A 19,911-nucleotide genomic window follows, 5' to 3' on the forward strand; every position below is an offset into this window, starting at 1 on the left:
AGAAATGTACTGTTTAAATGTTACTATTAATATCTATGGTTAAAAACAAAAACAACAACAACAACAACTCAGGGTCAAGTGAAAGGTACACTGTACAGAGAGTCCAGAAAACCAGAAAACATCTGGGCAGCCATAGTTTTACACACGCATGATAGTGAATGTGTACATTGAGAATAAAGAAAAGTAAGCCACCACATAAAGGAGAGTTACTCTAACCAGAGAACCAGGCTCTTGGACCGTGGTCACCAGCTTTATATTTTTTTTCCCACAAGAGTCAATTCAGAAAAAACAGGTATGTTTATTTATGAGCCATATATTTTCATTACACTTTTTCATATCACTGTAATAAGACTCCATGATGAATACATGTATCCTCACAATGTAGATTTCCTACTCACCTAAAGAGAAGACTATTAATGAGAAAATTGGCAATACTTTTAAGCCACTAAAATGTGAATAGCTGGGCATAGCTCATATGTTGATAATGGACATTAAGAAGCTCACTGTGTCATATTCCACTGGAGAGTTTCTCTATATTGGTCACCAGAACCAAATTTATGATTGTGGCTTCAGCAAGCATGTATTATGTATTTGCTCTTACCTCTGTAGATTATGCACATGATATTTCCCTGCTTCCAATATATTTTCCTGCTTCTTTGTTAAGGATGGTATTTATTAAGCTGCATTTAGTGAGTATGCAATTACTATGTGCCGGCCATTGCTCTAAATACTTTACGCACATCAACTTTTACTCTCTCAATACTAACTAACAATAAGAGTACCTACGTAGTTCTGCTGAGAGTTCAATAATTTACAAATTCAGTCATTTGTAAAGTGCTTAGGTCCCTGCCCAGCACATAGAAAACGCTACATAAGTAAGTGTTTTGCCAAACAGTCATATGAAATAGGCTGTATTTGTTATTCTCATCTTACACATGAAGCAATGGAAGCAGAGGTCGATTAAGGAACTCCCAGGGATCAAGAGCTAATGAGTGTTGGGGCTGGACTTTAAACACCAGCAATTTAACTCTAAAGCCTGCATTCTTAACCATTCTTTACGGTGGGGCACTGCCACTTCACAAAAACGTGCATGGGTTGTTCCTTCAACAACTTGATGCTGAATACCTCCTCCAAGAACTTTCCAGAACTGATATCTGTACACACACTAGATTGCAGGCTTCTTAAGAGTACAAACCAAATTGTGTCACACAGTCTTCTCCTGCAGGGTACTTCTGCACTGGTCTGCACACAGCGAATGTGCACTAGATGCATGGATGCCTGTATAGATTGATGGCCTTGTGAGGATAATGTAAGTGATAACGTTTTAACTTTAAAAATTTAACAGATATGCACTAAATATTTTATGCTTCAAGATACAAATATCCATCCAGTTTAATTATCTTTTCATTTTTTATTTCTGAGTAGATGACACCCAGATACATGTCCAATGACCACTCTTTCTGTACTTATCATTCCTAAAACTACGCTTTCAAAAAATGCCCTGACAGTCGTGAATGCATAATTTTGTACTTCTTGAAAAAATGAGTACTTCAGTCTTTACAGATTTGGGTTTGTGCTCCAATTCTACAACCGTGGGTACTACTACCTGTGAATCCTAGATAAAGTTATTTAACCTCCCTCCATGAGCCTCAGTTGCCTTAGCTTTCAAATGGGAATACATAAAACAAAATAATAGTGGGCACAAAGTAAGCACCATATAGTGAGTATATAAATTGCTTTTCAGACTTTCTCCAAGGAAGTAAGGAATAAATTAAAAACCAATAATTGTATAAATGAAATTTAGCTATGACTTCATTTGGGTTGGATATGTGGATTTTCTTTGCATTTTTATCTTTCTAATCCTAAAATAGAAATGTATTTACATTGTTTATATACAAATTGACTATTAGAGGTAGGACACATAAGAGTAAAATCTAGAGTAGCACTGGGAAGTTAAGTTGAAAATTAAAGTTTCTTGAGAATAATCAATAGCCAAATAACCGTATCTCTAAGAATTCTCAGATGACAGCCTCTTCTAAGTGTCATGGTCTGCAACATCTGGTGATTTAGAAATCTCTAGATGTTCTTGGATGGGGTATATCCTTTTCTGGGTACAGGTCCAAAAAAAGAAACTTCCTGGTTCTTATTTCCAAGTGTGACACTACAGGTCAATATTGCCTAAAGTGGAGCAAGACGGGAAAAAGCCCCAGAATGGCTTTTAATATACTAGATATGCTAGAGGCTCAGTTGCACTAATGATGGATAATTAACAAACTGTATTTCTGTGATGCATTTTTTAAAAGCGTATGTTTACTCCTATGAGGCACTGTTCCAAGTGTGTCTCAATGTTCAGTGCATTTATTTTATTTACGTATATTATCCTTGTCCCAGAGAATCCTAACCACAATAAGACACAATACACTGACTTTCTGTCAGTCGTGCTTCCCTTCCACAAAATCCACAATGAATATTTATGATTCTAAACTTAGTACAGGTCCTTGAAATAAATAAATAAATACATTACAGTGCTCCCCTGGCTTTAATGAGGTTATCAAATGGAGGAGAACTTAAGATTTGCCATTAGGTTTTAAAGAATGGTCAGCTAAGAAAGAAGCCTTCTTTGCGGCATGAATAATGAGAAGGACGCAGCACTAATGCTTGAAGGGAAGGAAGGAAAGAAGGAAGGGAGAAGAGAGGGAGAGAGGCTGGAAAGAAGAAAGGATGGAAGAGGGAAGCAAAGAATAGCTTTTCTAGCCAGATACAAACCAGAAGCCAAATTTGCAAGAAAATTCTACATTTATCCAAGTCATGTTTCCAATTCTTTTAAGGTACTGGCAGCCACTCCATCTTATTAAACATTAATCTAAAAAGCCAGTCAATGCTTGGCCTTGTCTGACCTGCCATTTTAGAATTTTTTTAAAAGGGAAAAAATTAGCCATACAAAAGCATATTAATATCTTCTGATATGTTCAAAACTATCCAAGGGCTTAAGCACTTAAACCACTGTAGCTCTTTCTCAAAACTCCCTAATTAAGTTTTGACTCTTTCCTTGTCTTGGCCGCATGTGTTCTTTGTGTTTTTACAGAGAAGCAGCTACCTAGGACCAGCACCATGGCAAAGCAGCAGTTAAGCAAGAAGCACCAATAACAATACACAGCTGACATGTTTTCCTTTCCTTGGCTTGCTGACAATCCTCAGGAAATGAAGCATGTGGTTTTGATGAAGTAGTTCCTTAAATTTTAATGTGGCATTGATCTATCTTAGGATTCCTAAAGGTTCATGGGCAGTACACTAAGGGGAGAGAACTAACAGCTGAAAAGAAAAAAAAAAATGAAAGTTTAGTTATATAAAAGCATTCTGTAAAGTACAAATTAGAAATGGTACTATGTTACACCAAAACAAAATACCATTGATAATCTTTTCATTCACCTCACAGATTCTCAAAGTCAACACTGAAAAATGAATCACATAACATGCCTTGTCTATAAACCAAGACACGAGTCAACAAGGCTGAAGCAGTAGGGAGCAAAAGTAATACACTGGTGACATTACCTAGTGTCCTAGGTGGTCCCCGTCATCTCAGTTACTGGCATCACCATCTACTCCGTTGTCCAAGATAGGAACCACAGAATAATCTTTATGTCCTTGCTGTTGTGAACACAACCTATCACACCTATTCATGAAGCGCTATCCATTCATCTTTAAAAACACCTTGTGTGTCTCTCCCTGTCCTTCCTTTACCACTGCCACTTGATTTGCTAGGTTACTCATCATCTGTCTCCTGGACACTATTCCGGTCACTTTGCCACTGACTCTTGCCCTCCCAATCTATTTGCTGCCAGAATTAATCTTCCTGTAATACAAATCTCAAATAATTACTCTTTATAAACTGTTGATGACTTCCCATTTCCTACAGCATAAATTCAAAACACCTTTTCATGGTATTCAGATAGCTCCATGCTACCTGCTATCCTGCTATCTTTCCCTATGCCGTAATATTCTGCCCTGGGCTTCTCCTTCCTCAACCACAACAGAATTTTCACCGTTCAAAACCATTTTCATGCTCTTTAATTGTGTTTGTGTTGTTTCCTCCTTCTCAGCCATATGTAGAAGGCATTTAATATTTTTGTTTATCCATTTTTTAAGAAAAAAAAAAGTGTCTTTAAATTGCCTTAACTGTCCTCTCAGCAAAATACCACAGCCGCAAATCTGAAGTTTCCCAAGAGAACGTCAAATCGGATTTCAGAGCAGGAAGTGTCACCTCATCCACTCTTTTAGATTGGGGGACAACACACACAGGCCACACCCGGTGGGCAATGACTTAAGGACAAGATAATGAAGACTTCTAAAGCTATTACAAGGAAGAGCTAAACAAGAAAAATTTCCCGGATGATGGAGGAGGAAGCATGTATATAAGGGAAGAAAAAAAAGAAACTTCATTTTAATTACATACTATCAGACAGACAGCTGTCAGGAGGGATTCTGCCTTTGCTATGAATGATATTTCTCTAAATCCTCCTAACTTACTGGCTTTTTGAGATTCTGGGTTCCTTTCTTCAAATTTGCTGAAGAATAAAAGGAAACTGCTTTTGCTGAGCAAAAGGAGAAAGACACACTTTTGGAGTGAGATGTAAATGGTAACCTTAAAATGAGAGAAATTGGAAATTCTCATTTTTGGTTGGGTGTTTTTCATTCTGCGGAGGCAGCACTCTCAGACCTGTTCTGAGTTAACCTGTCCCGTTCTGAGATCATTTGAGGATGTCAGATTTTCAGCTACTCTAAACACCAAGATTCTAGCTACCGATGTTATCAATCTAATAAGAACCAGGAAGTTCCATAATATGATTTCAAGGAGCCTCAGTCACATTCTGTTCTCTGAAAGGCATTTCGTCAAGTGGTTCTCGTTATCAAAGACCCCTGTACACCCAGGAAGCATCCTGTTTAAATTTGCAGGGACTTTATTGTAATCTCAGCAGTATCTGGTTGTCAGCAAGAAGGTGGCATAATGGACTCTAATCATCTTGCACAGAGTAAGGACAGGTCTAGCAGAAAATGTTTAATTCTAGGTGATGGCTCCTGCAGAGTCAGTAAAGGGCACGTACTAATAAGGAACTGCAAAAAAGCGGCAGTGACGACATACTCGCTTCAAAAAGCAAGCTCAGCACATCTGCGGCAGCTAATAGAACCATTATAGCTGCATGTCAGGCTATGAAAAATACCAAAGGACAGGAGCACCAGAGTGAAATGGATAAGAAGACAGCAATAACAACAAAAAGAGATAAATCAGAATATCTGATCATGCCTCCGTATTTTTACCAGCTGAAAGTCAGGTGAACCATATTATCAAATCTAGGAAATAAAAGTGTGCCAAAAAGCTTGCATGGGACAAATCTTCATGTTTTAATTTATTATAAATATCACACACTGTAACCAAACTCTTTGCTATATTAATACCAGTCCAAAGCTCATTTCATTTTTAATAATGCCTATATTGTCATCTACTACTAATCCAAGCTCTAAAGCTTTTATCTTTGCTATGTAATGCTCGATTTTCTCTTTTCTTCTTACTCAATATAAAATGTGAAACTCTGCAAATGAAGAAAAAGATAATGCATGACAAGAATCCTGCTGCTTTTAAAAGGGAATGAATTCTTCACATGATTTCTAAAGGCTTCTGTTACCTCTGGAAGACTTAGGGTCAAAAGGGTTCTCTAGAAAACCGGGAGCTAGATGAAGAATACTGCCAGGGTCATAAAACCTCGTGCAGATTGTCCTTTGCTCACCAACACTCTGCACACTTGCATTCTGTAATGAAGGACAGTCCTTGTGCAGGGACCACAAGAAGCACCGATGCTTAAAAGCCACATACTTGAAACGTCTAACAGAAAAATATAAATTTTTTATATAAAGAGGTGGAATCACAATATAAGAAATCCAAGATGGAGTCATAAAAATGCACACAACATCCCCATAGGAATGCAAAGTAGCTATTTAAGGCTTATAGTACCATCTATCAGCCAGGAAAATAACACGAACAAAAGATGAAAACAGAACACCTAACCTCTTACACAGCTCCCTGTCAGTCTAGGCCAGGCCGAGGCTGTTTAATGCAACACAAGAATGAGAAAATGTTTCTGGATGTGGCGCGTGACTTTCCAAACCCAACGTGCACTGGCCCGCGCTGTGAAACATTAGCAGCACCTAGCCCTCCGTTAGGAACGGCTTCAAATTTCCTGAATATTTTGAGTAAACATGAAATTAAATAATGGAAGATTCTTGAAAAATACATGTAAAAGTAGGCGCTCTTGGAAAATAGATTTGCTTAGGTTGGGGGTGGGGTGCGGGGTCACTCCGATGACCTCACTACCGAGGAGTTGAATTAATCATGGCTGGGAGATGACGGGAATGCTCGAGTTTCCGGCCTGCCCTTTAAGAACTTTATCTACGACGTTATCACCCAATATCTGAGGTACTGCTGCTTTGCTCTCACCAATTACTGTGCTGCTCTGTGATGGGGCTTAACTCAATTTATCTAACTCTTAATTTAACCGTTAATAAAAACTGAGCATCAGGGAACATAGCTCAGAAGGTTCTGAACAGTGCCTCTGGGATACACATTTTATCCTTCCCACTGTTTCTATTCTGGTTACATCAGTATGCAGAAGCCATTTTCAACTGAATATTCCTAGACACAATACAATTGTATTGCAGAAGGATGGGTTTGAGTTTAAATTAAAAGTTTCAAAGGCTGGCAATTCCTACATGCATACAGCACCAGTGCAAGGAAATCCTGGGCCTCCGTGAATGCAGGCCATTTGTCACTGGAGATTATGAAGGAAATCCATGAATGAGCAAAGGTATCTCTCTGCGTTTAAGAAGATAAGTGCATTTGCAGCAGAGGAATGTCCCTTATGTCCATTCCAGGGCAGTCTAAGCCATGGGAAACCTTGATTGGACAGGGAGATCTTGGCGCAGCATCTGAGTGAGACCCTGAGAAGGTCACAGTCCCTTGTTTTTTCTCAGAACCGGTTTAGCCACATTTATATTTTCTGGACATGGTGCCAAGCTACAGACACACCACATATCCCGAGTCGACACTGAAACTGCACACCCCCCTTTCCTCTGATATCTGAAAGGGGCCAACCTCTTTCCTCTGCATGATATCAGTTCGTCTGGAAGCCCTCAAATACGAGGAAACGGATGAAACGCTTATTTTGGACCAGCACTTGTCAGAGAATGTATCTGCAGAGGGGACATAGACAGGGTGGTAAAGACTGACCTAAGTGTGAATGCAGTGCTGTCGTTTACTAGCTATGAGGCCAAAAGGCAGGTCACTTAATCTCTGTAAGCCCCAGTTTCCTCATCTGTAAAATGGGTTAAATAACAGTACCCATCTCACAAAGTCATTGTGACAAGTCCTTACAACAAAGGCTTGGCTTGTGATAAGCACTCAAGAAATGTATATTGTGATGATGGTGCTACAATATCAAAAGTTAAGCCGTTATTTTGAAATGAGGCATAGAAAAACACTCAGTTGTGAGGAGTGCAGTGGTGGGAACTTGTGCTTGAAATACTCTGCAAGACTCAGTAACAACCTCCCAAGTTTTCTTCACCCTAAGTCCTTTTGATAAATCTTGTATTTTCCCTGTGTGTCATCTCCAGTAAATCCCTATAGTCTATTGTGTTTTTGCAAATATGCCAGATAATCAACAGATCACATTTAAAACAAAATGTTCACATTCATATTAAAATATGTCACTCCCCCCCAACCCCATTTGCCCCTAGATGAACTGTATATTTTATATTCTGATAGTCATTTTTATATAAGATGTGTTGGTGTGTTGGTTATAACCTACATACTCTCAGAACTTCTTTATTCCTTAAAAAACAGCTAGTGTTGTTTACTTAAGATAAGTTTTTTCCCCTACAGTAATATGCTCAGTTTCTCATCAGAATAATATATTACTATTTTTAAATCCATTTGAATATGATATATCATCTTTCACACATTGCTGCCCATATGGATATTCATAGGCAAATACTGGTCAAATATACTACCCCTGCAGATTAATATGTCACTTCTTACATATTCCTAGAGGGTGCAGAAAGAACTGTTTTCATTTTTTTTTAATGCCTGTGTCAAAAGTGTGACAACAAAGATAAACTAGGGACTCACAACTCTTCTGGGGCATTTTGTACATGGAGGCACCCTCACAACAAAAAAATATATTTTAATTTATTATTTCTTTTGCAACTTTGGACCTGTTATAAAATTGTTCATATCAGTTTCCCTCTTTTCTCTGTATTCTGTGATTTTTTTTAAATAGCAAAAAGATTTTCCTATCATCAAGCTATCTAAAATGTTTAACTGAAAGAGTCCAAAAGTATTATCTGAAATGCTAAATCTTGATCTATTAGAATTCTTTTACTCTCTTAATCATTCTGATCATTGGTTTTATGAGAATTCAAGATGCTATTAACATTTTTGGAGCACATTCAAAAGACAGAACATGATTCACATTCATGTGAAACCACTATGTGGCTTCATACAGGCTTTATTCAGAAATTGTTTATCAGAAGCTATCTCCTCTAAGCTCTCTTCAAGACAGAAGATGCCTCACTTCCCATATTCATCCCCAGCCCCTTACAGAAAGCTTTAAAATAATTTCCTAGGGAATTTACTTACCAAAAATAGATGAGCTCTTTGGTCAAGCCTGATTACAAGAGTTTATTCATCATAACTTGTTAGAGAAAAGTTCTACATGTTGAAAATTATCTGAGCAAAATTCACCAAACAAATGCTTTCATAACCAACTTGAACTTAATTATTCAAGAAACTATCACAACATTACACACTCATCAAATTAATGGCAGGGATAGATCATCTGAAGATGAATCATTTAACTTGTCCTTAGCAAAATGGCAACAGAGTTTATTTTTACTTTATCTATTCAATTTCCCCCTAACAATGTAAAATCCTTGTACAAGCACAAAGCCATCTGCACTTAATTAATCACAGAATCCACCTAAACATGATCAGATCCCAAGAGAATGAAAAGTATATAAATATATATATATATCTGTATATATATACTTTTAAATATATAGAGTTAAATACAGTCTTCATGTAATACATTTAAATCAGGGTACACCTAGGTGTGCTAGAAAAAGCAGCACTGCTCTGCCCAACCAGTGAAATCTCTAATTTCAAGAGAGGAGCACAGATAGCCAGGCATAAGTTCCCATCAAAACTTTTTATCCTGCTGATACTGATTTTCTTCCCTAAAAGACACAGCTTATATTGAAGGTCTTAGTACATGGACGGGAAATTTCTAAAAGAGCTCATTCATTATGAGAAATGGCTCCTATACTCTCAATAGAGAACAAGGAACACATCACCTTAAAAAAAAAACATTCATCAGTGTTCTGTGTTTTGTGGACAACAGTTCAGCCACCTCTGTCTCATCCTGTGACAACAGGAATGATTTACTATTCCCTTCACAGTCAGGAGACAGAAACCAGAAATGGTTAGGAATAGGAATAATTACAGTGAAATCAATAAGATTAAGTTTTAGAACTGCAGGTGTAGGGGAAAGAGAAAAGATTATAAATCTCACTGTTGGGTTCTATTTTGCAATCTTTCCTGCCAGTAATCCTTTGGTTTCCAGGTCTTGTCATGCTTATTTGTTAGTCATGTTATTCCTTCAGGATGGGTTTCCTGGGATCATTAAGCTGCATATTTTGAAAAGAACATTGCCCTGGGAACCTGGCATTCTAGATTCTAATTCAAACTCTCCAGGAAGAGTGGGTATGTCTGAAACAGGGGCATTCGACAGATGCTTCCTTAAGCCTTTATCAATAAAGAAGTCCTGATTTTCCAGTTCTGTGGAGCAACTCTGAGGGTTACTATGGTTATCTGGTTACATATACGTATATATGGAATTTATTACGATAATTAGAGTTGTTGGGGGTCTCATCAAAGGGAAAGGGCTGCTATTTCTTTGCAGTAAGAAATAATCTGGTGTTTAGGAGTTAACAACAACTAAAATATATATGTATAGCTGATTCACTTTTTTATAAAGCAGAAACTAACACACCATTGTAAAGCAATTATACTCCAATAAACATGTTAAAAAAAAAAGATTACATATAAGATTTCAGAGACAGCAGAAGCAAGAAGAACTATAGTCCTGCAGCCTGTGGAACAAAAATGACATTCATAGAAAGATAGACAAGATGAAAAGGCAGAGGGCTATGTACCAGATGAAGGAACAAGATAAAACCCCAGAAAAACAACTAAATGAAGTGGAGATAGGCAACCTTCCAGAAAAAGAATTCAGAATAATGATAGTGAAGATGATCCAGGACCTCGAAAAAAGAATGGAGGCAAAGATCGAGAAGATGCAAGAAATGTTTAACAAAGACCTAGGGGAATTAAAGAACAAACAAACAGAGATGAACAATACAATAACCGAAATAAAAACTACACTAGAAGGAATCCATAGCAGAATAACTGAGGCAGAAGAACAGATAAGTGACCAGGAAGACAGAATGGTGGAATTCACTGCTGTGGAACAGAATAAAGAAAAAAGAATGAAAAGAAATGAAGACAGCCTAAGAGACCTCTGGGACAACATTAAACGCAACAACATTCGCATTATAGGGGTCCCAGAAGAAGAGAGAGAGGAAGGACCAGAGAAAATATTTGAAGAGATTATAGTTGAAAACTTCCCTAACATGGGAAGGGAAATAGCCACCCAAGTCCAGGAAGCGTAGCAAGTCCCATACAAGATAAACCCAAGAAGAAACACGCCGAGACACATAGTAATCAAATTGACAAAAATTAAAGACAAAGAGAAACTATTGAAAGCAGCAAGGGAAAAATGACAAATAACATACAAGGGAACTCCCATAAGGTTAACAGCTGATTTCTCAGCAGAAACTCTACAAGCCAGAAGGGAGTGGCACTTAAAGTGATGAAAGGGAAAAATCTACAACCAAGATTACTCTACCCAGCAAGGATCTCATTCAGATTCGATGGAGAAATCAAAAGCTTTACAGACTAGCAAAAGCTAAGAAAATTCAGCACCACAAAACCAGCTCTACAACAAATGCTAAAGGAACTTCTCTAGGTGGGAAACACAAGAGAAGAAAAGAACCTACAAAAACAAACCCAAAACAATTAAGAAAATGGTAATAGGAACATACATATTGATAATTACCTTAAACGTGAATGGATTAAATGCCCCAACCAAAAGACACAGGCTTGCTGAATGGATACAAAAACAAGACTCATATATATGCTGTCTACAAGAGACCCACTTCAGACCTAGGGACACATACAGACTGAAAGGGAGCGGATGGAAAAAGATATTCCATGCAAAAGGAAATCAAAAGAAAGTTGGAGTAGCAATACTCATATCAGATAAAATAGACTTTAAAATAAAGAATGTTACAAGAGACAAGGAAGGGCACTACATAATGATCAAGGGATCAATCCAAGAAGAAGATATAACAATATTAAATATATATGCACTCAACATAGGAGCACCTCAATACATAAGGCAACTGCTAACAGCTATAAAATAGGAAATCAACAGTGACACAATAATAGTGGGGGACTTTAACACCTCACTTACACCAACGGACAGATCATCCAAACAGGAAATTAATAAGGAAACACAAACTTTAAATGACACAATAGACCAGATAGATTTAATTGATATTTATAGGACATTTCACCCCAAAACAGCAGAATACACTTTCTTTTCAACTGTGCACAGAACATTCTCTAGGATAGATCACGTCTTGGGTCACAAATCAAGCCTCAGTAAATTTAAGAAAATTGAAATCATATTAAGCATCTTTTCTGACCACAACGCTAGGAGATTAGAAATCAATTACAGGGAAAAAAACGTAAAAAAACAGAAACACATGGAGGCTAAACAATACGTTACTAAATAACCAAGAGATCACTGAAGAAATCAAAGAGGAAATCAAAAAATACCTAGAGACAAATGACAATGAAAACACGATGATCCAACACCTATGGGATGTGGCAAAAGCAGTTCTAAGAGGGAAGTTTAGAGCTTTACAAGCCTACCTCAAGAAACAAGAAAAATCTCAAGTAAACAAACTAACCTTACACCTAAAGGAACTAGAGAAAGAAGAACAAACAAAACCCAAAGTTAGTAGAAGGAAAGAAATCATAAAGATCAGAGCAGAAATAAATGAAATAGAAACAAAGAAAACCAGAGCAAAGATCAATAAAACTAAAAGCTGGTTCTTTGAGAAGATAAACAAAATTCATAAACCATTAGCCAGACTCATCAAGAAAAAGAGGGAGAGGACTTAAATCAATAAAATTAGAAATGAAAAAGGAGAAGTTACAACAGACACCACAGAATTACAAAGCATACTAAGAGACTACCACAAGCAACTCTATGCCAAAAAAATTGACAAACTGGAAGAAATGGACAAATTCTTAGAAAGGTATAACCTCCCAAGACTGACCAAGGAAGAAATAGAAAATATGAACAGACCAATCACAAGTAATGAAATTGAAACTGTGATTAAAGATCTTTCAACAAACAAAAGTCCAGGACCAGATGGCTTCACAGATGAATTCTATCAAACATTTAGAGAAGAGCTAACACCCAGCCTTCTCAAACTCTTCCAAAAAATTGCAGAGGAAGAAACACTCCCAAACTCATTCTATGAGGTCACCATCACCCTGATACCAAAACCAGGCAAAGATACTACAAAAAAAGAAAATTATAGACCAATATCACTGATGAATATAGATGCAAAAATCCTCAACAAAATACTAGCAAACAGAATCCAACAACACATTAAAAGGATCATACACCATGATCAAGTAGAATTTATCCCAGGGATGCAAGGATTCTTCAGTATACGTAAATCAATCAATGTGATAAACCATATTAACAAATTGAAGAATAAAAACCATATGATCATCTCAATAGATGCAGATAAAACTTTTGACAAAATTCAACACCAATTTATGATAAAAACTCTCCAGATAATAGGCATAGAGGGAACTTACCTCAACATAATAAAGGCCATATATGACAAACCCACGGCAAACATCATTCTCAATGGTGAAAAACTGAAAGCATTTGCTCTAAGATCAGGACCAAAGCAATCTACAGATTCAATGTAATCCCTATCAAATTACCAAAGGCATTATTTACAGAACTAGAACAAAAAATCTTAAAATTTGTATGGAGACACAAAAGACCCCGAATAGCCAAAGCAGTCTTGAGGGAAAAAAACATAGCTGGAGGAATCAGACTCCCTGACTTCAGACTATACTACAAAGCTACAGTAGTCAAGACAATATGGTACTGGCACAAAAACAGAAACATAGATGAATGGAACAAGATAGAAAGCCCAGAGATAAACCCACGCACCTATGGTCAACTAATCTATGACAAAGGAGGCAAGGATATACAATGGAGAAAAGACAGTCTTTTCAATAAGTGGTGCTGGGAAAACTGGACAGCTACATGTGAAAGAATGAAATTAGAATACTCCCTAACACCATACACAAAAATAAACTCAAAATGGATTCAGACCTAAATGTAAGACCAGACACTATAAAACTCTTAGAGGAAAACATAGAAAGAACACTCTTTGACATAAATCACAGCAAGATCTTTTTTGATCCACCTCCTAGAATAATGGAAATAAAAATAAAAATAAACAAATGGGACCTAATGAAACTAAAAACTTTTGCACAGCAAAGGAAACCATAAACAAGACAAAAAGACAACCCTCAAAAATGGGAGAAAATATTTGCAAATGAATCAACAGACAAAGGATTAATCTCCAAAATATATAAACAGCTCATGCAGCTCAATATTAAAGAAACAAAAAACCCAGTCCAAAAACGGGCAGAAGACTTAAATAGACATTTCTCCAAAGAAGACATACAGATGGCCAAGAAGCACATGAAAAGCTGCTCAACATCACTAATTATTGGAGAAATGCAAATCAAAATTACAATGAGGTATCACCTCACACCAGTTAGAATGGGCATCATCAGAAAATTTACAAACAACAAATGCTGGAGAGGGTGTGGAGAAAAGGGAACCCCCTTGCACTGTTGGTGGCAATGTAAATTGATACAGCCGCTATGGAGAACAATATGGAGGTTCCTTAAGAAACTAAAAATAGAATTACCATATGACCCAGCAATCCCACTATTGGGCATATACCCAGAGAAAACCATAATTCAAAAGGACACATGCACCCCAATGTTCATTGCAGCACTATTTACAATAGCCAGGTCATGGAAGCAACCTAAATGCCCACTGACAGATGAATGGATAAAGAAGTTGTGGTACATATATACAATGGAATATTACTCAGCCATAAAAAGGAACGAAATTGGGTCATTTGTAGAGACGTGGATGGATCTAGAGACTGTCATACAGAGTGAAGTAAGTCAGAAAGAGAAAAACAAATATCGTATATTAACACATATATGTGGAACCTAGAAAAATGGTACAGATGAACAGGTTTGCAGGGCAGAAACTGAGACACAGATGTAGAGAACAAACGTATGGACACCAAGGGGGGAAAACCGCGGTGGGGTGGTGGTGGTGGTGTGATGAATTGGGAGACTGGCATTGACATGTATACACTGATGTGTATAAAATGGATGACTAAAAAGAACCTGCTGTATAAAAAAATAAATAAAATAAAATTCATAAAAAAAAGTGAAAGCAGGGACTCAAACAGATATTTATACACTCATGTTCATAGCAGAATTATTCACAATAGCTAAAACATGGAAGCAACCCAAGTGTCCATTAACAGGTGAATGGATAAGTAAAATGTGGTGTATACATACAGTGGAATATGACTCAGCCTTTAAAAGGAAGGAAATTCTGATGTATGCTACAACATGGATGAAACTTGAGGACATTTCATGCTAAGTGAAGTAAACTAGTCACAAAAGAACAAATATTGTTTGATTCTACTTATATGAGGTACTTAGAGTAGTTAAAATCATGTAGACAGAAAAAAAAAAGATTTCATGATGTCAATAAAATGGTGGGAAGTTTTTTGGTAAAAAAAAAAAAATCATTGAATGTCTAAGATAATTTAATAACCACATAAGATGATGCTTTGGAAATCTACCGTGTGTTTTCATCCTCAGGCTAAAATGAAAAGTGCTTTTTCTTATGGGGAAAAAAAAAGAAAAAAAAGGAGTTAACAACAGCTATAGTCCATACTATGGGAAAGGAACAAAGGCTTATTACTTTGTGGATCCCAAAGCCTTCCTTTGAGTTGATATGGAAAGTGGAGATATGGAGACTCAGAAACATGAAATAATTTCCCTATTCAACACAACAGATATAAATGAGTACCTCCTCTTGGTTAGGCACTGTAATATGTACAGAGGATACAGTAGTGGAAGAAAACACACACACAAATTCCCAAACTCATGCAACCTACGTTCTAATGGGTGAGAGAAAAATAGGCCAAATTAATAGGTAAATATTATACACACACAGTACGTACATACATAGTTACTTACTTACATACATACAATCTTAAGAGGGATTGAGGAAAAGGGAAGAAAAGTGGGGAGTGTTTGGGATCTAAGAGGAAGATGCTATTTGAAATAGAGTGGTCAGGAAGTCCTCACTCCTAACATGACCAGAAGCTATGTGGGGGCTGGAAGAAACACCCCAGAAGACAGAGCAGATTTGAAGATTCTGAGCAGGAAGTGGACCTGGCTTTGAACAGGAAAGGCAAGCGTGGTCAGAGTGAGAGGAATGTGGTCAGAGATGTCTTTAGAGATGTAAGGAAATCAGATCACGCAGGGTCTTGAAGATTTTGGCCTTAACTTGCAGTGAGATGGGAAGCCACTGGAGGCTTCTGAACAGAGAAGTAATTTGAATTATATTTTACAAGATAATTTATATTTTTATATTTATATAAAAATTTATATTTTTCCCTAGTTCTTACTCTGATGACAGTTTTAAAAATAGGCTGCGGTAGGGGCCAGGCTTAGAAGCAGGGAGACTAATTAAGAGTCTTTTAGACACTCTTTGCCATGCAGAAGAGATAGCAGAAAATTAAACAAAACAATACAGTAGCATGCATGTCCCTGTATAAAAGCAAAACAAAACAAAACAAAACAATAAAAGCCCTGTAACGAAAATCCACAACGTCCTGAAAAAAATGCAATTGCTGACCAGTCCATTTTTCCAGGATATGAATACAAATATCAGAAGGGAAACGCCAATGAGGATGAAAAAATGCATGTTCTTCAACAAATTACACATATCTCTAGCATTTCATTTGCTTTATATTATCCCTACAAATATGTTCTACATCTACTTACTTAGTGAAATTTATAAAACAGATACATGCAGACAAAAGGAAAAATTGAAATCCAAATGCTTAATTTATAATGCAGCCCCTTTTATGTTAGGACACACTAGTAATTAAACTTGGCCTAAAAGCTAAATTTTAAAATATTAAAATAATTTAACAAGTCAGTACACTGAAACCTAGAGAAAGAATGCAAAATTTTTAAGCCCTATGAGTAGAAGCCTCAGAAACCATATTTCATCCAGTTCTTACAACATCCTGTAAAGTAGAGGGAGATGAAAAAACTGAGGCTTCAAGACGTTAGATGACCTACCCAAGGTCCATAGCAAGTAAATATTAGGCATTGATTTGGATCCAGGTGTCTAATTCTAGATGCCATTTTCTTCTTCCTAAATTCCTCAAAATAGAGATTGCATAGCAAATAATCAAATACCTAAGAATGGTCAGTACTGCCAATAACTTGCCTCGATATGACTGATCTGTACTCTCTTGGTTTGTTCACTGAATTTCTGGTGAAGTAATGCAGGAATAGAATGCAGTGCTAACTCGTGATAAAGCCTACTGATGAGGTTCTTCTATATTTGAAGGGAAGCAAAAGGCCTTTTAAAAAAAATTCCTGAAATGTCCCTTTTCCCTAGTTCTTTCTGATAAATGCCCTACCCATCAGTATCTTTTTTTTCTCTACTGTTTACAGTGTAATCTTGATTGAAATCCAAGTTTTAATAAAACTTATCTTGAAATGCAGGTATATATTTTTGTATAATATACAATCACTTTTTGGAAAACAGGTTTTGTCTTCCAGTGCCTAAATGAAGAGATAGAAAAATGTTTCAAAAATCATTCTGAATTCCTATGGTAAAAGTATGCACTTTCCACTTCTAAAATCTGTGAGAAGTAAAATAAATCTCATTCCAAAAATGTACCTTATTTTGTAAAGAATTACGATGTAGATTTAATTTAAAAGAAGCAACATAATTAAAGAGGAAAGTCCCTCTTGTGTCAAAACTTGACACAAGAAAATGTGTTTCAAATTGCAGCTTTTAAATTTAAATTCCTCTTTAAATGTTTCTCTACAAAGTCAATCACTGAAGGAGAGAAGTACTTCAGGGATTTTAGAACTGAAAATACATCTTAAATCAAAATATGCCACTAGCAGCTTTATACAAAAACTCAAGAGACAGCCTGACATCATTTGAATTTCTTTCAGTGTGTACAATATATTTTAAAATACATTTGAAGCCAATTTGGTCAAATTTAACTGGATGTATTTTTCTGAGTTTACCATAAAGAAAGACAAAATGATATTTTAATAGGATGAACAAAACCACTGATTCATCTACAAAACACCACAAATTAATAATTAATAATCGATAAGGAGTCTCACTGGAGGAGTGTCCCTATACAATTTACAGATCCATTCAGTAATTTATTGAATGAATCCACTTACATTGTTTCAAATACCTTTCCGCAAAGGTCTATCTGCAGTGAGATACTGGGTATATTTCCTTTTTATTGTTTTCATTATATTTTACATACACATGCACACATATATATAATCCATACTCACAAATAAAAATGAACATATACATTTATAGTCTTCCTAATATAACTTAAAATTTAGCTTTATCCTCTTTTTTATTAATATAATGCTATTTAACTTTTGCTTGTTGATCTGTCTCAAAGCTTTACTCTCTAAACCCACCAGTACAGGGATAGTGTCCCATAGTACTTTTTACATTCCCATCACATCAAACATAATGTGGGAAAGCAGCTGCTCAATTCATGAGTCTTAATCAACACATTTGCTTTAATAAAAATTATGGGAAAAAATGGACTCTAATCCACTCCTATATACTTACATTAGGAATTAAATGTGAAGAGCTAGTTACTTATTCCAAAAGCTAAAGGATATATTTATTTAATAAATTATATAAAGTCTATATCAATATTTCAGGCCTTAGCCATTTTTCACAAGGGGAAAGAACCTGTGTGATTTGTTTCCATATGTTTTTGTACCAGATCTTAAGCAGAGGTGCAATGAATGAACAAAAGTCAACAGGGATTGCTAATACAAGTGGCTTCCTCATATAAACAGAAAATTAGGTAGGTAAAGGAAATTCCTTTCGTAGGCCAGGACAAAATGAAAAATATCACCAACAATGATGTTTAGAGAGGAAAGAGAAAATAAAATGGAGTTGATGCTGCATTTCACATAATTTTAAGATAATTCACTGAAGAGTAAACCAAAGAAAATCACATTTAAGTGAGCCAACAATAGATTTTCATATGATGAATGAAATTTTTACTGTGAATCTGGTATGACATTAAAGCTACAGAAGTATTTGGAAAGGCATGAAGAAAACATTTCCAAAGTGTGTTTACAAGGTTATTTGTTTTTTTCAAATATATACGGATATTCCAAACATATACATATTTGCATATAGATAAACATTATCTATATATATAAGTACATGTTACCTATACGTAAAAACAGGTAATAAGAAACTGGGACATGAAAGTACATTTGTTTATCCAAAATTTAAAAATAATACAAAGAAGGTGTCAAAATTTTGTGATAACTGCAGACATAGATAAATCTAGGTATATCACTTTGAATTACTTATGCAATTCTTAAAAAAAACCAAAAAACAAAAAAACCAAAAAAACACAAGGCTGAACAAGGTGAAATTACTTTTTTTTTTTTTAACATCTTTATTGGAGTATAATTGCTTTAAAATGGTGTGTAAGTTTCTGCTTTATAAAAAAGTGAATCAGCTATACCTATACATATATCCCCATATCCCCTCGCTCTTGCGCCTCCCTCCCACCCTCCCTATCCCACCCCTCTAGGTGGTCACAAAGCACTGAGCTGATGTCCCTGTGCTATCAGTCTGCTTCCCACTAGCTATCTATTTTACATTTGGTAGTATATATAAGTACATGCCACTCTCTCACTTCGTCCCAGCTTACCCTTCCCCCTCCCCGTGTCCTCAAGTCCATTCTCTACGTCTGCGTCTTTATTCCTGTCCTGCCCCTAGGTTCTTCATAAGCTTTCTTTTTTTTTTTTTAGATTCCATATATATGTGTTAGCATATGGTATTTGTTTTTTTCTTTCTGACTTACTTCACTCTATATGACAGACTCTAGGTCCATCCACCTCACTACAAATAACTCAATTTCGTTTCTTTTTATGGCTGAGTAATATTCCATTGTATATATGTGCCACATCTTCTTTATCCATTCATCTGTTGATGGACACTTAGGTTGCTTCCATGTCCTGGCTATTGTAAATACAGCTGCAATGAACATTGTGGTACATGACTCTTTTTAAATTACGGTTTTTCTCAGGGTATATGCCCAGTAGTGGGATTGCTGGGTCATATGGTAGTTCTATTTTTAGTTTTTTAAGGAACCTCCATACTGTTCTCCATAGTGGCTGTATCAATTTACATTCCCACCAAGGGTGCAAGAGGGTTCCCTTTTCTCCACACCCTCTCCAGCATTTATTGTTTCTGGATTTTTTGATGATGGCCATTCTGA

At 36.2% G+C, this 19,911-nt stretch overlaps 1 protein-coding gene across 4 annotated transcripts in view; it reads right to left on the reverse strand.

Moving 5' to 3' along the window:
- The window catches only part of PCDH7 (protocadherin 7), a 405,431-nt gene that overhangs the window by 302,183 nt on the left and 83,337 nt on the right, over positions 1–19,911 (reverse strand). Inside the window, exon 2 of one of the 4 annotated variants that reach the window (XM_036852873.1) lies at positions 3,277–3,312. The exons of the other annotated variants lie outside the window; for them this stretch is intronic. Within the exon in view, the coding sequence (XP_036708768.1) occupies positions 3,292–3,312 (21 nt within the window). The 3' untranslated portion in view covers positions 3,277–3,291. Of the gene's footprint in view, positions 1–3,276; positions 3,313–19,911 lie in introns of those variants that run through there. 4 annotated transcript variants of the gene reach the window in all.

This window comes from Balaenoptera musculus, chromosome 5 (genome assembly GCF_009873245.2).
Source record: "Balaenoptera musculus isolate JJ_BM4_2016_0621 chromosome 5, mBalMus1.pri.v3, whole genome shotgun sequence".
In the NCBI taxonomy this organism is placed as follows: domain Eukaryota; kingdom Metazoa; phylum Chordata; class Mammalia; order Artiodactyla; family Balaenopteridae; genus Balaenoptera; species Balaenoptera musculus.